At 38.7% G+C, this 19,975-nt stretch overlaps 1 protein-coding gene across 9 annotated transcripts in view; it reads right to left on the bottom strand.

Moving 5' to 3' along the window:
- The window catches only part of zdhhc5.L (zinc finger, DHHC-type containing 5 L homeolog), a 199,932-nt gene that overhangs the window by 80,599 nt on the left and 99,358 nt on the right, over window positions 1-19,975 (bottom strand). For 8 of the 9 annotated variants that reach the window (XM_041569019.1, XM_018225554.2, XM_018225553.2 and 5 more), the window contains 2 exons: window positions 16,380-16,552; window positions 8,388-8,490 (listed from right to left, as the gene is read on the bottom strand). The exons of the other annotated variant lie outside the window; for it this stretch is intronic. In XM_041569019.1, coding sequence (XP_041424953.1) covers window positions 8,388-8,490; window positions 16,380-16,552 — 276 coding nt within the window. The remainder of the gene's footprint in view (window positions 1-8,387; window positions 8,491-16,379; window positions 16,553-19,975) is intronic. 9 annotated transcript variants of the gene reach the window in all.

Genomic DNA, 19,975 nt, shown 5'->3' with positions numbered 1-19,975 from the left:
CAAAGGAACACACTAAAATACCCACAAGGGAATACCCAGTATCGATAACCGGGCTGCTCCAGAGGTCGGTTGGAGAGACATCCTCCTCACATCTAAAGGCATTTAGTGCAACAACATACTAGATCTGCAGACCCTATCCCACCCATTGGCCATCACACCGCTAACTGAACAAGTGACAAACAACTAGACAACATCTGCTGACCGATCATAGGCCATTAAGAGCTCCCAAACAACCTTGCCATATAAAAGTTAGGACCAACAAAAAAAAGAAAAAGCAGCAGCAACACGGGGATAGGCGGGACATATAGAAACAGACCCCCGGAACAAGTGTTCTAAAGCTGCTGGAACTACTCCCTAAAAACAAATAGCCAAGTTTCCTCCAAGACCAGAAAGGGGACTTGAGTCTCAAACAGACACCACTGCAAAGCCAATATTGGCACTCCCCTCCTCAACATGACAAGGGACAGACAGAAGCAGGCAAATAACCCTACTGAGGAGACATCAGACTTTTTTAAAAGCAGGTCTGCAACGGCAAAAGCATCTAAAAACCACCAACCCAACTATGGAACAAGAGTCAGAAGCCCCATGCACCAAAAGAGATATAAATGAGCTGAAATCTCTCCTCCTCTGCTTTAAGGATGGGATACAAAATGACATGAAACTCCCTTCAAAGTAAAAACATAGCTTACAGCAGTGGATTACAGGGTCCAACAACTAAAGCAAACCCAAGACTCTATACAGGAATCCACATCCAATATGGAAATTTTGATTCAGGACCTTCAAACTCAAGTGAGAGACCTCCAAGATACACATGAGGATCTAGAAAATCACACTAAACGTAACAACCTCTGCCTTCGAGATATAACTAAAACAGTACAGATTGATACATTTCTACCTAAATATTTTAAGGCGCTGACACCTGAAATGGAGGATAAATTTTTACTATTAGACAGAGCACACAGAGCTCTGCGGGCCAGACCAAAACCAAATATGCCACCCAGAGACGTAATAGTGCGATTTCATTATTTCCAAACTAAGGAGACCATTTTGAGAGCATCTCGAACGGCCCAGGTAGAACTTGATTGGATAACCCAACGTCCAATACAGATGGGGCTTCGCCTTTAAACTTACATATCAACACAAAGGCCTGACATATACAGTCAGACACCCAAACGACATAGAAGATCCGCTACCCTACCTCCAGGAATCTCCAGAAGTCCCCTTAGAGGCAGAGGTACAAGACTCAATGGAGCAAGACCAAAAGGCTTAACCCAACAAAGCACATAAGAAAAAGGGTGATGCAACCAACAACGCAGAATCATCTCCTGTCTGATTGTAAATAGGGAAAAGCAATACTGAACTGAACTGTAACCTACACAATCAGGATGAATACAGGCGGAGAGATGTGACTACCACCAGAAAGACTTACTAGGGAAAGAATTCTACTATGAAGAAGATTGAGGACTCTCTCTAAAACCTGAAACATGACTGAATACAGAGCATTTAGTGGATAACACCAATCTGCACATACATTAACCAGAGTTATAGTGTAAACGAGTTTAATTAAAACAGTCTATTTACACTAGTCACTTAACCAACTGCCATAGGAGTATATGTAATTTAAATTGTTTGAAACAGGGAAATTACGAAACAAACAGATTTTGGGCAAGACGGACAAACTTTCTATCAAGGCTCTGATCCGTGAACCCCCAAACTGAAGGATTTCCCAGCGGTGTGCGATAGAAGTGCTCCCCCTTTTGGAAACCTTGAATAGTCTTCCAATAAGGGAGACTAAAACATATTGTGTTTATATGTTAATTTTGTTTGGTTACTTGGTGGATTCACACTACGTGAAAGCCACACAATTTGTTTTTAAATTTTAAGTGTATTTTGTTGTTTTATTGTCTATCCTTCCCCTGTTATCCTCTTTGTTAACCCACCCTATATCCTGCGGTCCTATCAAACAGGTCCACCTTGTCAAAACTAAGGACTACATAACAACAATGATGATGGGCCCACGGATTTCCCCCAGTACCCACCCCTTCGACCTAAAGGTATGCTCTCACAATGTTAATGGCCTGAACGTTCCACAGAAACGTACAATGGAATTTTCAGATTATGTCAGACAGAAAATAAACATCTTGCTGCAACAGGAGAAACAATTTAGCAAAACATCTATACCCAAATACCTATCGAAACACTATCCACAGGTATACCTAACCAGCTCCACAACTAAAACCAAAGGAGTAGCAATCCTTATAGCCAAACAGGTGAAATTCCAATTCAGACAGAAATTCATAGACCAAGAAAGTCGATACATAATACTAACAGGTATGCTACAGAACCACCTAACCACACTAGCATCAGTCTATGCACCTAACACCTCCAAGAAAACTTTTTTCAGAAACGTCTTTAATAAGCTAGCAGAACTTTCAGAGGGCAGGATTGTTGTAGGCGGAGATTTCAATACAACATTAAATAACAATCTGGACAGGTGTGCTGGAGGATAAAACCTCCAATACTCAACACCAAGACTCCAGGTACCTAGCTAAATATCTAATTTCTGAAAACTTGGTAGATATTATTAGAGATTATTCATACTACTCCACTGTTCATGCCTCTTACTCAGGAATTAATTTTATTTTCACTAAATCCACATTTGTTGACTACGGCTAAGCATCTAAAATACATAATATCACATGGTCTGACCACGGCATGGTAGAAACTGTTTTTACCAAGTGGGATGAAGTGAGAGGACATGGATGCTGGAGGCTGAATGAATCTCTGCTATTAGACAAAGATACTTCGCACAGAAATCTCCACATCACTTAGAGAATATTTCAACACAAATACCCTAGTGAACACCTCAGTAGCAATCAGATGGGATGCCCACACAGCAGTGCTTCGGGGGATATTTATCAAACATGCCACAAAATGGAAAAAAAGTAGAGAAGAGAAAACCCAGTAACTCTCACAGAGACTGCACAACTTAGCTAACTCTCACAAACAAAACCTAAAGCCATACATCTACAAAGAAATCCAGGACAAAAGAGCTAATTCAGGTCCTTTCGGACAAAGCGGCCTACACTATGAGAAAAACGAAACATCTGTATTATGAATATGCACATAAACCATAACAATGCTAGCTCGCAAGCTGAAGGCCCTGCATACCTCACAGACCATACATGCTATACTCATGAAACAATGGGTCCCCCCTATTATAACAAGGGACTATCAGGAGATGCTAGCTGGCCAATAGCCACAGGCGAAACGGACAGGGTGATTAAGGACTCCAAGTTGGGCAAAGCTCCTGGCCCGGGTGGCTATACAGCAAAATATTATAAAAATTTTGCAAAACAACTGACTCCTTACCTAAAAGAGCATATTCAATCATTTCTTGAGGGCCCCCCCCCCACAAAACACATGCAAACAGCAACCATCGCCATGATACTAAAACCAGGGAAGGACCCCAACAACTGCGACAGCTACAGGCCTATTTCACTTATCAATACAGATATTAAAATGCAAAAAAATGCTAAAGTACTAGCTAACAGACTATCCACCCCCAGCCTTATACACCTAAACAGGCCACCTCCTCTCTCCTATTGTCACTAGATGCGTAAAAAGCATTTGACAGATTAGACTGGAGATATATGTTCGCGGTATTATACAAATTACAAATACCCAAATCATTCCTCACAGGGATCAAACAGCTTTATACTACCCCGCCAGCCCAAGTGCTTAGCATGGGACTCCTCTCTGACCGCAATGAAATAAAGGGAGGGACTCGCCAGGGTTGTCCCATGTCTCCCCTGATATGCGCCCTATCCCTCGAACCATTAGCCCAAGCCATCAGACAAAATCCCAACATTAGAGGCATTCAAGATAGATAGGGAATATAAAATCAATGTTTTTGCTGATGACATTCTCCTCACGCTAACAGCTCCACAAACCAGACTACCAGACCTATTACAAACTTTAACGCAATTCCAACTCCTTTCAGGATTCAAAATAAACTCCACAAAACCACATGCACTGCCACTAAAAATGACTAAAACAGAATTTAACATGCATAGACAATGGTTTTTTCTACTGCATCTTTGTTGTATTTATTATTCTTCTTTGCAAATGAAAATCAATAAAAATTTTAAAATTTAAAAAAATCCCTAACATGACAGACGGTCGGATAGGAGAGCCAATACTTTTTGGAAGACTTTCTAGAACAGTGTGAGTGAAAACCGATGAGGAGCATGCACATTCACTATTATTATTGATAGATTATTGAGTTTGCAATGTAATATGAGATAAATCCCATATAAATCTACATTCCTTTTACCCTACCTACTGCAGCTATTATTATGCATTTGCTGAGAGGATCAGGATTCATCACTGGGATGACTGATATGACTTCCTGTAGGTATGGACTAGGCCAGTGATCCCCAACCAGTAGCTCGTGAGCAACGTGTTGCTCTCCAAACTCTTGGATGTTGCTCCCAGTGGCCTAAAAGCAGGTGCTTATTTTTGAATTCCTGGATTGGAGGCAAGTTTTGGTTTCATAAAAAACAGATGTACTGCCAAACAGAATCTCAATATAGGTTGACAATCTACACAGGGGCTACCAAATGGCAAATCACAGCACTTATTTGGCAACCCAAGGACATTTTTCATGCTCATGTTGCTCCCCAACTCATTTTACTTCTGAATGTTGCTCACAGGTTCAAAAGATTGGGGATCCCTGGACTAGGCCAATATTATAATGACCCTAACGGTTTACACACACAGCAGTGAAATTATATTATATGAATATCAACGGGCTTGCAGTCTCAGGGGCCCCCCACACCATCCCCCAGCTTCAGAGCCCCCTCTCCTACCCAAGCCACCCAGCGAGTCTGGGTCGGCAGGGCCCAAAAGAGCCGGGGCTCACCAGGTTTTTTCCCCGGTGTCCTGTCGGCCAAGTCTGACCCCGATACTGCATTAGACCGGTTTATTATTATGTTGGTAAAGCAAATCATTTCTGGAAAGAAAAATATATTTTAGGCTAGGTTAGTGTAAACACTTAAACTGACCATATATCTAAACATCTTATTTTTTGTCGAGGCCACCAAACGAGTGGATTAACCAATATGCCCTGCATGAACTGCACTATATGGGGCTGATTTAATCCTTTGACATAACCTCACCATCCCCCAACCCCAGTAGCAGAGCCCCCTCTTCTCCCCAAGCCACCCCATCCCAGCCGCAACTCACACCTCCCCCCCAACTGGGTTTTTCTTTTCTTGTGCATTGTGGCTGCGACCAGGGAGGGAGGTAAGCAGTGCAGGAAGCGAGTCTGGGCCGGCAGGGTGCAAAAGAGCCGGGGGCCCACCAGGTTTTTTCCCGGTATCCCGTTGGCCCAGTCCGACCCTGATACTGCACTAGACCTAAAACTGGTTTATTATTATGTTGGTACAGCAAATTATTTCTGGAATGAAAAATATATTTTAGGTTAGGTTTTAGTGTAAACGCTTAAACTGACCATACATCTTATCGAGGCCACCAAACGAGTGGATTACCCAATATGCCCTGCTTGAGCTGCACTATATGGGACTGATTATGATTTGACATAAAAAATACATAGATTACTGTATAATGGTGCGAAGATGGGGACCTGAAAAGCTCTGGCAGTCAATCAATACAATGTTGATTTCCTGTTGGAGAATGAATACACGCCCAGCTCTCGCTTCCGCCTAGACTCGGAAGAGAAAGGATTTCATTGCAGCTCATATATTATGATGTTTTTTGGATGTTTGCTTTTTAAAGTTTTTTATTTGCACCACTGCACATAATAATGAAGTGGGAATATTATACTGATAAATGGATATTAAATAATGTCTCCTTTAACCTAGGTTGAAAAAAGAAAAAAGTCATCAAGTTTAACCTCTCCAAATGAATCCTAGTGCACATACATTATACACAAATTGATGACTATCCTTGTATAACTAAAAAACATATTACCCTGAATGCATTAGCAAGTGCTTAAAATAATTAGTATTGATGAATGTCAGCATTAAGTTTTATGGGTGATTTGCCAAATCACTTTCTAGTTTTTTTAGTACAAGCCACATTGTGCCCTGCTGAGCTATAGAGCAAATAAAAATAAATTTTATTGGTACTAAAACACAGTGTGGTAGAACAATCGATATACTTATACATAGGGCGGTTCATGGTGGAATGCACGCTGAAGTAATCCAACGCTAATTGAGAGAGGAGGGTTCCCAGATTCAGAATTGCGAGTATGGAGCTGCGAAACACAGTATAAACAGGAAAAAGGCTGTGGATAAGCAAGATGGTGGAGGAAAAGCCCGGAGAGATACTGCGACTGTGGGTGAGACCGTACCGGTTGTTGTACTGTTATGAAAATAGCTCTGCTCCCCCATTCTCTCAGATATAGCGACGGGGGGACTCCTGCAGTTGTCGCTGGCGATATTGAACAATATTAGAGGCATTTTACAGCTTTAGCTAGTAACAAGCCATGAGAAAATTGCCCTGTGGAATGCATAAGTCTATTAAACACACCGCAATACCAGCTTGCACAATTAAAATACGAACTTAATATAAATTGGCAACAAAGTAACCTCCTGAATACTATCTGAATGGATTGGTGAACAATATCTGGGAGAAGTTTTAACCCCTATTTATGAAATATAGATCACTATGAACTGTGATTGAAGGTGTATGAAATCCTCAGTGATTTGTTTTTTTAAAGTCTTTTTAAGTTTTTTAAGGATATATGAACTGCAGCCAGTTAAACAATTGATTTTTATTTATCATTTGAAATTTGTGAAGTAAATAGGATAGGCCGGCCAAGTATATAGATTATTCTACCACACTGTTTTAGTACCAATAAAATGTATTTTTATTTATCTGTACAATTCTATTATTAAGGTGGTGAAGGTGGAAAAGCTCCCCACCTTTTTGGTATAAAGAGTAGTGCCTACAAGAAAAATGTTAGAAAAAATACCCAATGACCAATTAGCGCAAGAAAAGATGCAAGCAAAATGTGAAAAAAATATGCCCAAGGACTCAATGATGAATTTTCATCATTTCGCCGATTTTTCTGCAGTTGCACTCATTTTTCAGCAAGGGAAATGAGTTTGCTCATTGTTATAAGCCCCCCATCAAATAAATGTAAAACATTTTTCAACAATGATAGATCATGTTTAAACGAGCAAGAAAACTTTACAAATTCCTCAGTACAGCTCTACATTCCACATTCATCAAAGGTACCTCTGCAAACATAAGGAGAGTGGAGCATGGGGGCCATGTGGCACTAGGCTGTTAGTTAGTACAGGTATAGGATCCCTTATCCAGAAACCCAATATACAGAAAGCTCCGAATTACGGAATGACTGTCTCCCATAGACTCCATTTTATCCAAATAATCCAAATTTTTAAAAATGATTCCTTTTTTCTCTGTAATAATAAAACAGTAGCTTGTACTTGATCCCAGCTAAGATATAAATAATCCTTATTGGAAGCAAAACCAGCCTATTGGGTTTATTTAATGTTTGAATGAATTTCTAGTAGACTTAAGGCATGAAGACCCAAATTACGGAAAGATCCGTTATCCGGAAACCCCCAGGTCCCGAGCATTCTGGATAACAGGTCCGATACCTGTAGTTTGGTATTGTATGCACTTTTTAAAAACCAATAAATGTTTTTGTGTGCTAAATTATTAGTTTAGCAGAGACTCACACGCAATAGAGGGCTTTTCTTTTTTTATTGGTGTGTCTTCTATACAGTCCTTTGGCAGTAGCAACATTTCAGGCCACCAAGAGCCTTTTTTAAAGCTATAAAAATAGTCATATAAACCTGAAATTAGGGGTGCACCAAATCCTTTTTCTTGGGATTTGGCTGAATCCCAAATATTTTTTTAAAAGATTTGGCTGAATCCCAAACCAAATCCAAACCCAAATTTGCACAGAAAGGTTAAAAGGAACCAAACTTTTCTGAGTGACCAAAAGTCACAGGGTTTGGATTAAGACAATACGTATCTGGGATTCAGTGATTCCCTACCTGAAATGTTGCTTTTGCCAGAGCCCTCTCTTCCAAATTTGTTCAATAAAGGCGTTTTAAAGAAAAGGTCTTGCTTGTCTATGAGTGTTGTACAGTTAAATTTCTGTTGGCTAGCTGAGTACATGCCCCATATTATTAATTATATTTAGGTAAGTGGCGGTTACTATAGGTCTACAACATCTACAATGTGAACTCCTGCTATTTTTCTTATTTATTAATATATCACAAGAACAAGTAAACAATGACAGAAAATAAAAAAAAGTTCAATGTAATGTATTTAAAATAAATATCAATGAAAGTATTCTAGAACAAGTGCAATGCACAGCTTCTTACCTGTTCATTGGTAGTGCGTCCTCTAGAAACAAGCACAATGTGAAATCCCGTTAGACCTGCCACTGGAAAAAAGAAGAGGCCAGCAACACACAAAACTGAAATACTAAAAACGAGTAAGGAAATTTTTGAGATTGAAAGTAGCAGCACAAATGAGGCTGATCATACAATATAATTTTTAAACAACAGATAAATAAGCACGGCTTCAACAAAGAATATGATCTTCATCTGACTGGTACAAGGGATTGCCTAATAAACTTAAAGATGATCTTGTATCTCTCCGAACAGCTGGAAGATCTGGCCCAAGATTGGCCCCTTTTCTAATAACTGTGCTTTGAAGCAGGGAAACTCCCGTGCCTAGGTAAGTCTAGGGAGTCTACCTTTGCCAAGCATCTTGGAATTCCCCTTTTTCTTATGTCTACCCCCTTATGAGTTTTGGCGATAGACGACAGACCCCTGACTTCTGAAATCATCTATGAGACAATATGGGAATTACAATTAATTACAATTGCATTAAAATAAGTTGTCTTTACTTATCAATTGTGCTTCTGCACCGGTAGTTTTGGGTTTACCCTGGCTTTACCTATATAATCCTATTAATTATTTGGCCACCAGCCAAATCTACCAATGAAGTTCCTACTGTCTCAAAAATTGTCTGCCCTCTACCTGTATTCATAGGTTAACCATTGCACCCACTTATCATCAAACCCTGCTTTCTGCATATAAAGATGTTTTGGTTGTATTCTGCAAAAAGTCAGCTGAAACTTTTCCTCCTCATTGTCCTTATGATTGCACCATCAATCTTCTTCCTGGAACCATGCCTCCTAGAGGTTATTAGTACAATGGACTCAGATTTTTATTCCCAAACGATCCTCCAAATGACTTGATAGTCAGACTCTTCAACAGGTTGGTGGAGTAGCCATCTACACAGCATTAACACAAAGCATGAAGGAAACTGGAGAGTCTTCAAAATGTGAATAATGTCGTTTTTATTGACGCACTACATGTTTCAGACCCCTAAGGTCCTTCCTCTGGTGCAACATGTTTCGGACCCCTAAGGTCCTTCCTCTGGTGCAAGTCGCAACTTGCACCAGAGGAAGGACCTTAGGGGTCTGAAACATGTAGTGCGTCAATAAAAACTACATTATTCACATTTTGAAGACTCTCCGGTTTGCTTTATGCTCCTAGAGTTTATGCCTATCCCTTTTCTCTTGCTGAGACTTCTGATATGAAGAAGTACACTGGAGATAATCTCCAACGTGGGTTCATACAGCAATCTACTGCATCTCTCCTGCTGGCTCTGTATTCTGCTTTGTAGAGAAGAATACATGAATCCAGGCTCTGTAATGCACCTGTCTTCAAAAGATTTGTCAATTACATATACAGGGACCTTCTGGGGCAATTCAGTGGTCATCTATTTAGATGATATTCTTGTCTTCTCCAAGGACTTGGTCAGTCATAGAACCCAAGTGTGGGAAAGTGCTCTGTCAAAAAATTCTCTTTATGCTAAGCTGAAGAAATATATCCATCTCAAAATACCTTCTTTATTGATCCTTTCCCTATTTTAGAAATTGTCAATCTCTGTGGCTGTCTGCTGTATGTCTCTTATTAAAGCTGCAATTTCTAACAGCTTCTCTTTGGACTCATAGTAACATACATAGGAACACAGTAACAGAGAGTTAGGTTGAAAAAAGTCTATATTTAACCTGCTTAACTGCTAGTTGATCCAAAGAAAGGCATAAAACCCATTTTGAAGCCTCTCCAATTTGCCTCAGAGGGTGGAAAAATTCCTTCCAGACTCCAAGATGCCAATCTGACCAGTCCCTCGATCAATTTGTACTAGGAGCTATCTTCCATTATCCCGTTTCCATCACTTGCTAAAAAGCCTTCCAACCCCTTCTTATAGCTATCCAATGTATCAGCCAGCACAACTGATTCAGGGAGAAAATTCAACATCTTCACAACTCTCCCTGTAAAAAAAACCCTTCTGAATATTTAGCCAGAACCTCCTTTCTTCTAATAGGAATGCGTGCCCACATGTCAACTGGAAGGACCTACTGGTACATAAAGCATTACAGAGATTATTATATAATCACCTTATATATTTAAACATAGTTATCATATAACCCCTCAAGCGCCTCTTCACAATACCAACTTGCCCAGTCTTTTCTCATAGCTGAGATTTTTTTTCAGTTGGCCTTCTCTAATTCAATAATATACTGTTTGAGAGCTGGAGGCCAAAACTGCTGTATGGCATATTCTAGATGGGGCCTTACCAGCATTTTGTACAGTGGAAGAATTACCCTCTCCTCTCGCAAATCTATGCCCCTTTTAATAAAGCTCAAGACCTTGTTTGCCCTTGAAGCTGCTGCATTGCATTGCATTGCTACAGCCAAGTTTATTATCTACATGGACTTCAACGTCCTTTTCCATTATGGATTTGCCTAGTGCAATCCCATTAAGGGTATAAGTGGATAATATACTTAAATCCCAGGTGCATGCCTTTACTTTTATCAACATTGAATCTCATCTGCCACTTAGCCAAGATCCTGCTGCAAGGATGCCACATCCTGGATGGAATTAATTAGGCTGCATAGTTTTGTGTCATCTGCAAACACTGATACATTACTTACAATATCCTCCCCTAATTCATTAATGAACAACTTAAATAAAAGTGGACCCAATACAGAGCACTAAAGGACCCCACTAAGAACCTTACTCCAACAGAGAATGTACCATTAACAACAACTCTCTGTACAAAATTCTGTAGCCAGTTTCCGATCCATGTGCAAACATCTTCAATAAAGGGGTTGTTCACCTTTGAGATGTAGATTGTAGAGAGTGATATTCTGAGACAATTTGCATTTTGCTTTAATTTTTAATTATTAAAGGTTTTTGAGATATTTAGCTTTTAATTCAGCAGCTCTTCAATTTGCATCTCAAGTAATCTGGTAACTAGTGTCCAAATTACCCTAGCAACCATGCATTGATTTGAATAAGAGACTGGAATATGAATAGGAGAGGGCCTGAATAGAAGTATCAGTAATAAAAACTAACAATAACAATGCATTTGTAGCCTTACAGAGCATTTGTTTTTTAGAAGGGAGTCAGCGGCATCCATTTAAAAGCTGAAAAGAGTCAGAAGAAAAAGGCAAATAACTATAAAAAAATAAATAATTAAAACCAAGTGAAAAGTTGCTTAGAATTGGCCATTCTATAACATAATAAAGGTTACCTTAAAGATGAACCGCCCCTTTAACAAGTCTTCAACTCATTTGCCCTCCATGAATTTCAAACTAACTGGCCTATAATTGCCAGGCTGAGATTATAATCCCTTTTTAAAAATAGAAATTACATCATCTTTCATCCAATCCAAAGCGAGTCTGAGAAAATAAAAAATAGAGGTCAGTCTAAAACCGAACAAAGTTCTCTTAGTACCCGAGGATGTATTCCATCTGGCCCTGGTGCCTTGTTCATATTAATTTTTAGTAAAGCTTTATGAACCATATCCTCCAGCCACTGACTAGTCTGAGCTGAGCCAACAGTGCAGCTATGAGGTGGGTCTTGGCTCCTATTGTTTACATTAAAGAAAATAACTGATTTGGCACATTTGCCTTTTCAAGATTCTCCAGGGGATCCTTGCAGTATCTCATTCAGGGGGAAGGCTTTGTCCCAAAAAAATGTTCATGGGTATGATGATGTCCACATGCCATGATTGATACGGAATTTTGCTCAGTTTCCTCAGAAGCCTTGTCATGGTGTTCCAGTGGCCCCCTGGGGGAGGGGCTACTGTCGGGAGCGCTCTGTTACGGAGCTCTCCACTTCAAATCCTTTATGTCGGTGCCCATGACTGTGGCGTGACATCGAAATTCAAAGAAATTTACTTTTTTTGTCTGGATAAAGTTACAAATGTTTTTTTAACCCCTTGGCTACCACAAATTGGACTTTCTGCATACAGCTTCCTCCTTGGTCAATACTCCAACCTTACAAGAGCCTCTAAACCTTGACAATTCATGGATAATATCATCGATTTTGGGACGGTTAAATTGTTTACATAATCTGGCAAGTAGTTTACTTGTCAATAATATGTGTATAAATCATCAATGAGTTTAAATATTTTTAACCAGTAAGCTTGAGTATACTGACACTTCCACCAGATATGCTATATGGTCTGCCACAATGTCTCAAATGTAAATCCGATGTGTTTTGATGAGTTGGTGTCTAGAGCCATCTGTGTTGTAATGTTACCATCTGCTCTTTATGGTTTAGTCATTTGTATTATTTTATCTGCTAGAGAATACAAGGCAAAGTCGATTTGTTAATAGTTACATCCTCACAATCGAGTCTTTAAATTGTAGCTCGGAATCAGTTGTTTCACAGATGAGAGGTTTAAGAATGGTGATAGAAATGATTTTATATTAGGTTTGACCTAATTACTGTCCACACCGTTTTAGGTTTCCTTAAACCGAAACTGTCATGGGAAACCATGTTTCTTTTTTTCCAAAAGCACCAGTCTGTACTGAAATCCATTTTTTAAAAGCACAGATTTTTTTCATATTTAATTTTGAAATCTGGCATAGAGCTAGACATGTTGTAAATTTCCCAGGTACCCCCATCTTATGACTTGTGCTCTGATAAACTTCAGTAACTCTTTACTGCTACACTGTCAGAGTGATATCACCCCCTCCCAACCCCCCAAGAAACCCATCATTAGCCTATCAACAGAACAATGGGCCTCATAGAATAGAATTTGACTAGGAAAACAGAAACGACAATAAAGAAAGGGAAAGGAAGGTCTTTGAGACATAAACATGTATAATTTAGGATGGTCATATACAGCAAAAATACCATATCTGGTTAAAAAGGTTGCTCACCTTTGAGTTAAATTTTAACATGACGTAGAGAGTGATATTCTGAGAAAATGTGCAATTGATTTTAAGTTTTTATTATTTTTGGTTTTTGAGTTATTCATAACTCTCCAGTTTGCAATTTCAGAAATATGGTTGCAAGGGTCCAAATTACCCCAAGAATCATTCATTAATTTGAATAAGAGACTGAAATATTAAATATTTCAGAATATAGAAAATGAGTAATAAAAAGTAGCAAAAATGTGTTTTTAGATTGATGGGATCAATGATCCCAATTTGAAAGCTGTAGAGAATCAGAAGAAGATGGAAAAGAATTAAAAAACTATAGCCAATCTATAAAATACTAGAAGTTACCTTAAAAGTGAGCCAACCCTTTTAAGTCATTTGCTTTACTGAAGGCTAATAATTCAATCATACGGGGCCTCGTGAGCACCTAAGGGACAGAATACACCAATTTTAATTTTTTTTCCAGGAAACGGGGGGGGAGCAAAATCTGGGAAAACACAAAATGGGAGTGAGAAAAATCAAGGTTTTCCTGTAAACATGGTGCACAGTGGGAAAAAAGACTTTAAATGCAGAAACATTTATGGGATAAACAGGGAAAATGAAAATGGGCCAAAATTATGTTGTAAAATGCTTGAAAACAAACAACCTGGAAAAGCTCCCTTTGAAATGTATTAGACCATGAAACAAAAGTAAAATCCAGAAAAAAATACTAAAATCTAGGAAAATGTTAAATCAGGGTATGTATAATCAGGGTTTGACTGTATTGTAGACCTGCAGACTCAGTGTGATGTATATTGCTAATTTCTGGTGTAAATTTGAACATCGGGGAGAAAAAGCTGGATTGCAAAGGGGCTAAATCTCTTACACAATCACTTGTGTTTTCCGCTCACAATGTACATTCCACCTTATTTAAATAATGCATTATTAAATAAACTGCGTAACCACACCAGAAATTCACTAATAATTCTAGGAGCTTACATTCTTAAAGAAAAAAAAAACAAATTAGTCTATGTAATGGCTGTTACTTGGATTCACTTGTTTATACTTCTGAAACAAACATTCAGTGGTTTACTGTTAGGGAAGATTTTTATTTGGCGAGTTTTTTCTGGCAAATTTTCATGGTTTTATTCTTTAATAAATAGCGACTAATCAAGGTTCAAAGATTATTCTCCAGTATATTCATACTCGTGTGGTTTCACTGCGTTTTTTCTCGAATCGTGGAATAGCTGAAACTCGAAGTGTTGCATGTGAATTAGGTGTTTCACAGGTGTTAAAAACCTAAAGGAGTTTAAAACTTAAAAAGGCTTTTTTGAGAAATTGCATTTGGGAGACTAAGTACCCAGTGTAAATATGAGTGGAAGTGGGTTTGCCGGTATTACTCAGTGTGTGTCTTGTCACATGGATATGGTGTTGGAGCAGTAGTTCCATGCAGTATTTACATGTGACAGATCCAGGTGGGTTTGCATCTTGGAATTTGAACTACAGACTCTAACGGGGTTTGCAGCACTGAGGGAGGCGGTAAACGTGGGGAAGTAAAGGAGCCTCGCAGAGCAACCACTGGCAAGGGCCAGTGTTGTGGGGGGTGGAGAAGGGGCAGTGGAGGCTAATGAAGAAGACAGGTTAGTGACAGTCAAGAGAGGAAGTAGGGGACGGACGGTTAGGGGGGCTGGTCCAAAGCAACAGATTTGATATTTTGAGTGAAAATGTTGGGGGAGACAGCTCTGAAGTGGAGTGTATGGAGCAGGCTGACTATCAGAGCACCCTAGGAAGCAGTGTTTCTAATACAGGTTATGGGGGGAGTGCAAGGAAGGAAAGGCAGGTTTTAGTAATAGGGGATTCAATTAATAGAAAGGTTGATAGAGTAATCTGTCATAAAGACCCTTTATGCTGAATGGTCTGCTGCTTGCCTGCTGCTAGGGTTCAGCATGTGGTGGAATGAGTGGACACATTATTGGGAGGGGCGGGGTAAGACGTGGTGGTCTTGCTACACATCGGTGCCAATGACACAGTTAGAGGAGGGGGGAGGAGAAGTTTTTAAAAATGATTTAAAAAAAAAAAACTAGGTGTAAAGCTGAGGGAGAGAACTTCCAAGGTAATTTTCGCAGAGATATTACCTGTGCCATGAGCAATGTTAAAGGAAAACTAAACCCCCACAATGAATATTTAAGCAACAGATAGTTTATATCAAATTAAGTGGCATATTAAAGAATCTTACCAAACTGGAATATGTATTTAAGTAAATATTGCCCTTTTACATCTCTTGTCTTGAACCACCATTTTGTGATGGTCTCTGTGCTGCCTCAGAGATCACCTGACCAGAAATACTACAACTCTAACAGGAAGCAGTGTGGAAGCAAAAGACAGAACTGTCTGTTAATTGGCTCATGTGACCTAACATGTTTGGTATGTTTGTGTGCACAATGAATCCTACCATCCCAGGGGGCGCTCCTTATTTTTTAAAATGGCAATTTTCTATTTATCATTACCCAATGGCACATACTACTAAAAAAGTATATTATTATGAAAATTGTTTATTTACATGAAGCAGGGTTTTTACACGAGCTGTTTCATGCAATATATTTTTATAGAGACCTACATTGTTTGAGGGGTATAGTTTTCATTTAAGAAGACAGAAGGAAGGGAGGAGAGATGATATCACTCCAACTTGTAGTGCAGCAGCAAAGAGTGATTGAAGTTTGTCAGAGCATAAGTCACAAGACTGAGGGCATGTGGAAAATTAAAATTATGTCTAGCCCCATGTCAAATTTAAAAATTTAAAAAAAAATCTGTCTGCATTTTGAAAATAACTTGTTTTCCATGACAAAATCACTTGCATGCAACAGGTAGAATGCATGTGTAGAGTCAACAACTTGCCTTGATCTAAAATAGAAAAACCAGCAACTTAAAAATATAAAAAATGTTGCAAGAGCTTAATTACCAGGTAACAGTTGGGAAGTCAAAATAGTAGCAAGGCAAAACATTGAAAACCATAAAAAATTACAGACCAGTTGTAAATTTGCTTAGAATAGGTCTTTCTATAAAATACTAAAACTTAGTTTCGTTGAACATCCCCTTTAAGAAGAAAAATCATGTGACCAAAATTTTCCCCTAGAAAGGATACGTGATTGCAGCAGCAATATCTCCAAGCTGATCAGGGTGTCCCATTGTATAGAAAAGGCCACAGATGAATACACTCATAATATGCAAAGTAAGAGACACCAGAAAAAGGAAAAAGTAACGATAATTCCTGCGTCCAATACAATTATTTACCCAGGGACAATGGTGATCAAACTCCTGGAACATGAAAAGAAAAATCATGTCAAAATGAAAATTAACTGCAGTGTATGGTTCAACACAAGACATTTTTCAAAAATGCATTACATTTAATACTGAACTACACTTTAATCATTATAATAAGGGAAGACTACATTGCATTACAAGGTAGTCACAGAATGAAGAATTAAAGGTAAACAGGATGTTTTCATAGGCAAGAGGACATAAGAGAGAGCAAACAGGAACATATATACAACTACATTGATGCAGGGTGACTTTTAATGTCATGTCCCTAGTGCCTACACCATATTAAAACCCTTAATCATCATAACCATGTAAGCTGGTTGTGTTTTCATACAGTTTTAAATACTGATTTGTATTCAACTAGTGCTATGTCATCTGCTTGCCTGCAAATCTGGTTTGTTTGGCAACTAATGCTGGGTACGAGCCAGCCATCTATATGACCAATTACATTGTCATAATGCAAAGATTGAACAGCACCATCAACTCTTGAGTCATTTAAAAAGCCTTTATTTGTGCTTTTGTGGGCATCACCGCAACGTTTCAGGCCATGCGCCCTTTTATCAAGCTTGCTGACCAATTCTAAGTACAACAATTTATACCCTTTAACACCATCTAGTGGTCAACATAGTGAACAAATTATTTTAACAAAAAGACAAAAAGACAGAAAAACACAAAAGCAAACAGGACCAACTGCAATAATCAATAATATAGTGTCAATTAACAGTTACGTCAATCAAGTGATACCAATAGATAGAAGCTTGGCACGATAAAAAAATCACATAGCGCATCTGTAAAAAAATAAAGACATAGATCATAATGAAAAAAACGTATAATTAATTTAATATAAAGTTAAAAATGCCATTCGTGATCATCTAAAAATGGGACCTAAATCATACTCTTTATTCAATCCCCATAGCTCTAAAGTTTCCAATTTTCTAATCCAAAATGCTTCTCGGTATAATAGGTCCTTATGTCTATTACCTCCTCGTTGTTTCATTTCCACTGTCTCTAACACTTGGAATTTCAATTGGTTCACTCTATGAGAGTACTCAATAAAGTGGCCTGCTACGGCTTGGTCTCTTTTTCCGGTATTAATTGCTGATTTATGTTCTCTCATGCGTTCACGAACTGTTCTCTTGGTTTGGCCCACATACGCAAGCCCACAAGGGCATTTAATTATAAATATGGCACACGTTGAACTACAGGAATATCGATCTTTGATCCTTATGGGATATCCTTTCCTAGGGTGAAAAACAACTTCTCCCTGTTGAACATTAGAGCAACAGTTGCAGTTATAACAGGGAAAGGTCCCTACTTTACTATTCCTGCATTCACTACTTTGTCTCATATCAGTATGAACTAGGACAGAGCCTAAAGATCTCCCCTTTTTATAGGCTATTATTGGAGGTCTAGTGAACGCATTGATTTGAGGTAAATTATTTTTTATCAGCGGCCAATGGTGACGTAAAATATTAGCAACCTGTTTTCTCAAAGTATTGTATTGAGTGACAAAAGTAACATTGTTCTCTCTGTTTTTTGGTTTACCTTTTAACATTTTATGTTCTATTTTGATTTTGAATTTTGGTCAATTGCGTCTTAAGGAGGTTATCTGTATATTCCCTTTCACAAAATTTATTGCACATCTCATCCAACCTTTTATCCACTATGTCTTCAGATGGGACTATACGTTTAACTCTGCTTAATTGTGATTTCGGCAGAGCTTTCTTTAGCTGTGGCGGATGGAAGGATTTAAAATGTAGCAATAAATTATGATCAGTGGGTTTTACATATAAATCGGTTAGTAAACCCCCTTCAGATTTATATACTTTAGTATCCAAAAACGGAATTTCATCCAAATGTGAATTTAAGGTAAACCTTATACAGGGTAATGCATTATTGATTTCCTGAACAAATAATTCAAGGGTCCAAAGTGGCCCCGCCCATAGCGCAAACACGTCATCGATATAACGCATCCATTTCTTGCAGTATATTTTAAATAATTCATGTACATAGACAAATTTTGTCTCAAATTGGTTCATGAATATGTTTGCGTAGGCGGGGGCCACATTAGACCCCATTGCCGTACCACATATTTGCATATAAAATTCTTCATCGAATTGGAAGTAATTATTATATAGGAGGAGTTCCAAACACTGGATCACAAATTTTTTTTGGGATCCACCAAGACTTTCATCTTTTAGTAGCTCCAATGAGACAGCCTCAACACCGCCATCGTGTGGGATGGAGGTGTAGAGACTCTCTACATCTAGAGTCACCAACCATACTCCCTCCATATCCTTAGAGAAAACAGATATTTTGTTTAGGAAATCACTGGTGTCTTTAACATAAGATTTGTGGGCTTCCACATATGGTCTAATGATCTTATAAACAAAAATAGCAATAGGTGACAAAACAGAATCTATACAGGACACTATGGGTCTCCCGGGGGGGATGTTCCAAGTTTTTATGGATTTTGGGGAGTACATAAAACAACGGTGTTAAAGGAAATTGTTGCTGCAAGAAAACTGCCAATTTTCCATCTACAATCTTTAGTTGATTAGCTTCATCGACCAGATTTTTAATTTTTGTTTGGATTCCAATTAACGGATTATTTCTTAATTTCAGATATGTAGTATTATCTTCTAATTGGCGTTTTATTTCAGCAACATAATCCTCCCTATTCATAATAACAAGTGCTCCCCCTTTATCCGCAGATTTAATAATAATCTCTGTGTTGCCCATTAGATCTAATAACGACTGATATTCCAATTTATTTAGGTTATTAGGGAGTACATGTATATCACCTCTGCGGTATTTATCCTCTAACATCCTGATTTCCCTGGTTACGTGTTTAATATATGCTTCCACAAATACATTGTCACATTTAGGCATATATGTACTTAAGGGTTTAAGATCTAACAGATCCCCACAGAAAGTATTTATGGAATGAACTACAACTCCCACATCTTTTTTGTTATCAAATTGGGCCTTCAATCTTAATGTCCTGAAAAGTCTAAATAATTCTAAGTCCAATTTAAAGAAATCGGGTTTGTTCACCAAGCTAAGGAGAGTCCTTTATGCAATACCTGCAGTTCAATGTCTGTAAGTGCTTTATTAGAGATGTTCACCACCGCATCCGTCGACGTTTGTATTGTCGGTGCTGCTTGTTTCTTGTGGTGCTTGCGGCCCCCTCATTTGTATCTTATGGATCGGCCGTAAGTGAACTTTGCCGTAAAGGAACTTCCTAAAAAAGGAAGCGAGGTATCTTGCGAGTCGGAGGTTTCAGTTGATGCACGCGCTCTTCGTGTCTCCCTTGGTTTATTGCAGAATCCTCGTGGGTCCCTCCCTTGGAAGCCTCCTCGATCATTGCGGTTAGTTTCCCATCGGTACACTGTACCCTCCTCATAATCAGCCGCATCG

The sequence above is a fragment of the Xenopus laevis genome, chromosome 7L (assembly GCF_017654675.1).
Source record: "Xenopus laevis strain J_2021 chromosome 7L, Xenopus_laevis_v10.1, whole genome shotgun sequence".
Taxonomy (NCBI): Eukaryota; Metazoa; Chordata; class Amphibia; order Anura; family Pipidae; genus Xenopus; species Xenopus laevis.
Note: the sequence above shows the minus strand (reverse complement) of the source record. Positions and strands in the feature narration are given on the sequence as shown.